The 7,500-nt window shown below is 37.9% G+C and overlaps 1 protein-coding gene across 18 annotated transcripts in view; it reads left to right on the plus strand.

Moving 5' to 3' along the window:
* The first annotated feature begins 718 nt into the window (after positions 1-718).
* Positions 719-7,500, plus strand: part of LOC113828986 (forkhead box protein K2) — a 96,465-nt gene continuing 89,683 nt past the window's right edge. For all 18 annotated transcript variants that reach the window (XM_070134526.1, XM_070134637.1, XM_070134698.1 and 15 more), the window contains exon 1: positions 719-1,477. In XM_070134526.1, the coding sequence (XP_069990627.1) occupies positions 1,116-1,477 (362 nt within the window). In that variant the 5' untranslated portion in view covers positions 719-1,115. The remainder of the gene's footprint in view (positions 1,478-7,500) is intronic.

Consider the following 7,500-nt stretch of genomic DNA (forward strand, 5'->3'; position numbering starts at 1 on the left):
GAAATTAAGTCCCACAAGATTTTTCAGGATAATTGAGAAATTTTCTAGTATATTAATTTCGTTCGTAAAGAATAAGTGTTCTCGAGTGGAAATATCCTCCCATTGTTACTTTTTACATAAATTTCCGTTTATAGTAATCGCCCTTTCAGCCTATTATAGTCAAGTTTTCTAGACGTTTCTGGAGAAAATGCCTTTTTTAATAGTTGTTATTAGAGACCTAAATTATCATTCCATATCTTCGATCTGGAAGCGTTATCAAAGAATAAGTGTCTTCCTTTTTCGTATGAAAATATCTGTAATTTGACTGAGTAAAGTAACAGATGCATGTATTAGCAATAAAAGTGTTAAAAACTTCGGGTAAATTCCAGTTAATAAAGTAGTTCTGGCAATTGTTTGATGACACGTACGTTCGCTTTAGCAATAGCCGGTGTTCATTACAACTACATGAATCATATGGCAAATTTCCGTCAAGTGAAAGGCTGAGAACCGAAATCAGAATTCGTGCCTCGTGTTTAATCTTTCGCCAAGGTCATTTGGGTCACGTTGCATTCTGTTAAAATTGAACGCAGCTAAATATAATCAAAGTCGAATTAGATGGTCGTTCGTCTGTTTTTAAAATGTAGCGCGTTTGATCACTAATTTTTTTTCTGAACGGCTTACGAAATCCTTGCCATATATGGTGTAGTGCCTCGAAATGCCCTGTGTGCCATGTGACGGCAAAGAGAGTGAGTGAGTGAGTGCGTGTTAGTGCGGGAGAGAGAGAGAGAACGAGCTCTTTTCACCCTATCGATCTCGTTCGGCCATTTAAGCCTCATTCCCTCGGAAAAGCCTCCTGTTCGGTGCCCCTGGAGCCAGCAGCACCTCGCCCTGGAAGTGCCCCCTGGCCCCCCCTCGGCTGCAGCTCCAGGCCGGCATCGCAGCCGAAAAAGCCCCCTTTTGGCTGGCTTTTGTTTACAAACACGGGAACGTAAACAGAGTGGCGGGCGTCGCGCGTGTTCTGTCTCGGTGCATTGTGGGAGCGAGCGCGCCGTGCCATGTCGTGTTGCGCACGCGGCGGGGAGAGCTGTGTCGTCTAGCCGTGTCGCCATCTTCACCGGCTCGCAGAGTCCCCCACGATGTCTGCTCCTGTCAGGGGCCCGGATCAGCATGCTTGGGCCCTGCTAGCCCTTCAGAAGTCCGCGCCAGCCTCGCCTCACCGCGTGCCGTGGTCCCCCGACAGGAAGGGAACGCCCATTGCCAGACTGGAAGGCAAGGAATTCGAATACATGGTGCGCCAGAGTCGGGTGGTCATCGGGCGCAACTCCAGCAAGGGCGACGTGGACGTCAACATGGGCCACAATAGCTTTATTTCGCGACGCCACATCGAGATATACTTCGAGACGCCCCACTTCTACATGATCTGCAACGGCAAGAACGGCGTGTTCGTGGACGGGGTGTTCCAGAGGAAGGGGGCGCCGCCCCTGCAGCTGCCCAGACAGTGAGTTCTTCCTTGGTTTCAATAGGCCCTTTGCCCTCGCGAGAGTGCCCGACGGGGTGTGAGGATGCCTTGGGGCTGCTCTCGTGCCTGGTGTGAGGGAAGGGGCCCGCTTTGGAAGCAGTGTTTGTGGACATACAGTGTTGCTGTTTGGAAAAGTACAAAATTCCCTTTTTGTTATTTTGAAGAATTTAGTGGCTGCTTTTGTGTTGTTATTCCTTATGTATGAGCCCGGATAGTTTCTGTGGATTTGGTAGTGTGGATTATGTGCCAAAGGAACCAGCAAATGGAAAATTCTTTCTAGAACATATAATGTCTTTGAAATCTTGCGAATCATCAAAATTGCGCCCGAAAGGAAAAGTGATGGTGTTGTGATGAGTTCTGAAATCTCTGGAATACTATTTGTTATTTAAATTTTAGTAAAAAAGCCTTTGAGGACTGAAAAATACAGTGATTGAAGTTTCCGAGGGAGGATCTAGCGGATAAGGATATTTATTGCTAACTCAGATGTGGGTGAGGAGGAAATTTTACAAATAATGGTTAACTGATATTCAGTTATCAGTCTTATGAGCACTGAGAACATTATTATTTGGAATGGAGCACTTTTAAAGTTACGATGATACTGCTGTTGTGTTTGGCATGTGTGATTGGATAGGCGTGATACTGTTTATTTTTTTGTATTATTGGATTGTGGGTCAGGTGGATATTTTACAAATAATGCATTATTGCTAATTATCAAAGTACTATAGATGTTGCTGTTTGGAAGGGAGCACTTTTTAAGACATGATGTTGTGTTTGGTATAGTAATTATTTACATAACGGACACACATGCCAGGGACTGTCTCCAACTCCATGTCACACACTTTATTCAACAACCTGAATTGCTCTGACTAGGCATGCCTGAGGGGAGGGTTGATGGGCCTCTAACACCTCGTGACATATATTGTCTTATTGATATGTAGGAGAAGATAAGAGGTGAAACATATGAGTGACGAGTGGATGTAGGCAGTGAGCGATGGTTTCCGAGATTTTTTCTTTAACTTTGGCATTACTATTCATGGCTGCAGATAATTTCTTGTACCAATGACTGCAATTTTTTGTCTGCTACAATAAAGTCCTCTTCTATTTATGTAAGCATAGTTTGTTCATATCATAAACATTAATTAGGTTAATGTTTATAGTATGGATGCACTTAGGCAAGTTGAATATAATATTCTTGTAGAGGACAAAAATTTGCAGTTGTTAGTACAAGAAATAATCTGCAGACACGGACGGTAACACCACAAATAAAGGAGAGATAGCGGAAAGCACTGCTCTTAGTTAAAGTCTACTTGGGGCTCCCGAGTTTCAGCTCTATCTTGCTGTGTATACTTGGGTGAAGACATTGTTTGCCGTAGGGTGTTTTGGGGGAAGACCCCCCATCAACCCTCCCCTTGGGCAGTGCCTGAAGGGCACTCCTAGTCATGGCAATTTAGATTGATGAATAAATTTTTTGACAGGGAGTTGGGGACTTAGTGTCTGCTATATGCGTCTATACTATAAAGAATAACCATTAACTGTTAGTATTTGTGGGTTGGATTTTTTATTTATTTGTTTCTTTTTAATGCTGCAAGGCCGATTTTTTTTTCTTTCTTTTTTTATAAGCTCTGTAGTTGACTTTATAAAAGCGATGGTTAACAGATCTAATAAATATTTAAAATAGGACCATACCAAGCAGTGCTTTAGCCTCAACAGTTGATATTTTGGAAAGAGCCAGCAACCACAACCATGAATATTTTGGCAAGATATTTTGGATTAGGTCCCCATTAATGATGGAATGTCACAGGGGTTTACAAACTCATGAAAATAATGGTATATATTTGTTGACAATTGCTGTAGTGCAAAGCATGGAAGGAATTACTTGATGCACGACTTGACAGGTTAGATAGGCTGTTGGTGTACCATTATTTTGTGCTATTTGATTTTTTTTCTTTCTTTCTTTTTTTTCTCTCTCTCTCTCATCTGATGTTCATTGTTTTTAGTTTTGCAAATGGTCATATCTTCATTTTTTTTAATTTATTTTTTTATGTTTTTGTAACTTCTTCTTTTTGAAAAAGTAGTGGGGATTATACATATAGAGGGATGGTTCAGATGGTAATGTAATAAATTAATACATATTTTTTATGATGTTTAAGGGGGTAGAGCAGACATAATTAGGTGAGAGTTAGGTAGCCATCACAAGGTAAATATTTTATAGAAATGCTGTCTTTCCAGTGTAGGAAATAAGCTGTTATAAACGTACAACTGCATGGAGCAGTGGTGCAGCCTCTATTCAGCAGGGTAGAGCTTGGACTGGTTGCATATTTAGCAACAAAGTCCCAAGGAGGTCACAAAACAATCCTGCCAGTAAATGAATGGTGATATTGTGTTTGCCTTTTGCAAGAGCACAGAATGTGGAAACATAAGACATCACAAAATGCAGGCTCTTGAGTATATTACCATCAAATAATAGTAGTCCCTTCTTTTACAGTTATAACAGTTATAATGGGTGAACATTTGCTTTTGAGAAAAACAGCTGTGTTGTAATTTGACACATGTGGAAATGATAGTCGTTAATGGTACAAAGACGTTGACTTTTTTGTTATTCTGGTTTTATGTGGAAACGATGAAGTTGATAGTGTTATTTTTATTAACATATAAGTATATACTGATGAGCTAGTAAAGGCTAGTTTATTCTAAAGTCTGCCTATAGATATTTTAGCTAAGAGGCTGTAAATAATTGTCAGTATTTTGAGTAAATGGATAGAGAGAAAAATTGAGCAATATGAATAGTAAGACCATGTGGAAGGTATGCAAAAAATATTATACCAAATTAGAATGCACCTAATCTGCAGATGTGAAAAAGAATGCATGGTTTTGCCATTAAATTCACACTAGATTATAGTTAACTATGTATAGGCAAGGTTTAAGCTGGTGTCCGTGATGGGTTAGGTGGGTTTTTGGCATGTCAGAGCGATATGAACTTAGTAACTATAGTGACTATTGTATGCAAAATCACGTAAACCTTATTGCGATCTGTGATAGAAAGCCTCCTCTGTGTTAGAACAGTGTCATGCAATTACTGCAGCCTTTGTACCATATTCCTTTTGACAAAGGCCAACAAAGCAGCACCTCGTAAGTCTGTATAGAATAAATATATATTTTTTTTACTGAAGAATTACCATGATAACCTACAAGCTCCTGTTTTGCCTGAATATACAGGTTGATGTTTATTGGCCTTGGTGATAAACTCTGATGGATACATAGGTGTCTGTAAAATTTATCACATTCATGTTATGGTAACATATATATTTAGTATCTTGGAATTTGATAACTGTTTATGCTTTCTGAATTACATGAGACTGTTCTATTGTAGAGGGACGTCAGGTTCCTTAGTGATCTTGCCTGCAAAGTAGTAGTATAGTCTAGCATTGGACATCTAGTTAAAGAATTATTTTGCTGGGGAATGATTAGTATAGTTTAGTATTGGGAGAGATTATAATTTCATGGTTGGTGATATTTTTTGGGAGTACAAGGATATTTTCAAGATATTTTTCATTCACCCAGTCCTCACCAACCTCTCAAGTGCATTTCTGTCTTAATAAAAAAGAATTGGGCATGATATATATTAAGTGATGGTCTTGTAGAAAATTCATGTAACCTCCGTGGAACAAATTTGATTACTTCTGCTATTACAACATGCATTCGTATGTTTAGCAAGGTAGGCATGCAACAGTCAGGAGATCATATTTAAGAGACCCATTTTATTGTCTTTCTAGTGTTTTGTTAGCCAGATATCAATTATTTTTTGTTAGATTTCTACAAAGGCATATGGCTCAGGAGTTATCTTATATTTTCTTGCAATGCGATGATGTTTCACATTTATCATACATAGGTTGTAGGGTAGAAACTTTTAGAAATTGTTTGCTCCTTTGGTGGAAATACGCTTACTTCCATTTACCAGGTGATCTGTGATTGTAGTACTTGCCTTTACCAGGTGAATTGAGTTTATGTAATTTGTAGAAAATATAACTTTTATGATCTACAAGATTGTAAAAGAAGCACATATATTCATTGTCTTTGCAAATTTTTGATAAGTTTTCTGGGCATAAAGTTTTGTGTGATAGATAATAAGCTGGAATTATTGGAATAGTGATAATCATTTTGTGCTTTGGCCTGTCAAAAGTGCAGATAGCTGAACAGTACAGTAGTCCATTCGTAAGGTATACATATTGTCTAACTGCATGCAGGAAAACATGGCACTTGGATTGTTACATACAGTTGTATAGGTTCCTTGTAGGATGAGAAACTATTTCTAGTAGAGGCTGTTTTGTTATTATTGCAGTTGTATTTGATTGTGGAGCTTGTTAAAAATTCGGGTGCAGTGTTTATTGAAGTCGCGGATTGTGGATTTGTCTCAGCCTTGGAAATAAGCTTGAAAGTCGTAGTGCATGCCTTGTGTTTCCAGATTACTTGGAGAACATACATTGTTCAGTGGCTTTTGAGTTTGAAACATTTGAACATGTGAATGATCAGTTGTGATGATTTTATTTATAGAATTTTCTTGGATCAGCCCATTTAGAAATTTTATTGTTTTGTTACTATTATGACTATTGTTATTTAGGTTGATATCATTATTATTATTTTTTTATGATTGATATTAGTATTGGTGGTGGTGGTGTTCTCTTTGTATATGAATTAGCTTTTAGAATTTAGCTCATGCAATCGAGCTGCTAGAAGGAAAGATTAAAAGTTAGAATCACAGAAATCATAGATCCTTCCCTCTGTGTATGAATTTCCAATAAATAAAGTTAAAAATGACACCAAACCTACTTGGAAGGGTACTGTGACTCTTTAATGCATGGAGGAAGGAGTAAACAAGTAAACAACAGTTTGGTGTGTATAACTTGTAACCAGCTTAGTCCAGCCATGTCAGAACGTGGACATACATGCCCACTTTTAGCCAGGGATTAAAAATACAATTATTAACCTCGCAGTGACAGGTACAGCTATAGCTGTCACAATGTGATCATGTATTATAGGTATACGCTTCATAATGTATTCATGTATTACTGGTATATGCGTCATAACTCACTTGCTGGTCAGCTTGATCTACACAGCACAAACCCAGCCAGAAAGACTAAATTATTGCGTAATAATTACATTACAGAAAATTCTGGACCCGTAATGATAAGGTTAATTGATATTTGAATCTACAGTTTGTAGTGATACTTCTCTTTTTTTTAATTAGCACTAATATTTGTTTATTTATTTATATATTTGTTAGTAGAAATATAACAGCAATAATAGAGGTGATAGTAGTGATTGTCATCATTCTGGTTATTATTTTACGAATGATTGTTATATATTTTTTATTTGGGTTATTGTCTTTTTTTCTGTGGGGATGATATGTTTTGATATAATGGGGTTTGTGGATTTTTCTTGGGGGGGAGGGGTACAATCGAAATTATATGTTACCAATATATGTTTAATCTTCTCCGAGTGATTAATTTGCCTGTGCTCTACTTGCTAGGTGATAAGTTTTTTGTTTTATTTCTATTATGGATACTTTTTAAAATTGTTGCTCACATACAGCCATCCCGGGAGAAAAATCAAAGGCAACAATCATATGCATCTGTGTCTATTGCAGCAAACTTCCAAAGATCATAAACAGTAAAGTCTACACAAAGATGAAAAGAAACAGCCACAGTATGAAAAGAAATTGAATGCAACGTATCAAACCTCTTAAGATTTCCTCCAGACGAAGCAAATAATCTAAGAGGGATTTCATTTCAGCATTTGCTTCATCTGATGAGGAAATCTTTACAAGCTGTTTTCAATTTTCTGTACATAGTGTGTCAGTTTCCTTTCGCTAGCATCAAAATTTATGTTTGGGGGTGTGCCGAATACTGTAGCAAATGTATATACATATTTTTTTATATTTCTGTGATGGGTCTGTCTCACGAAAGCAAGTAATCATGGACTTTCTTCATTCTCCATGCTTATTA

This window comes from Penaeus vannamei, chromosome 1 (genome assembly GCF_042767895.1).
Source record: "Penaeus vannamei isolate JL-2024 chromosome 1, ASM4276789v1, whole genome shotgun sequence".
Taxonomy (NCBI): Eukaryota; Metazoa; Arthropoda; class Malacostraca; order Decapoda; family Penaeidae; genus Penaeus; species Penaeus vannamei.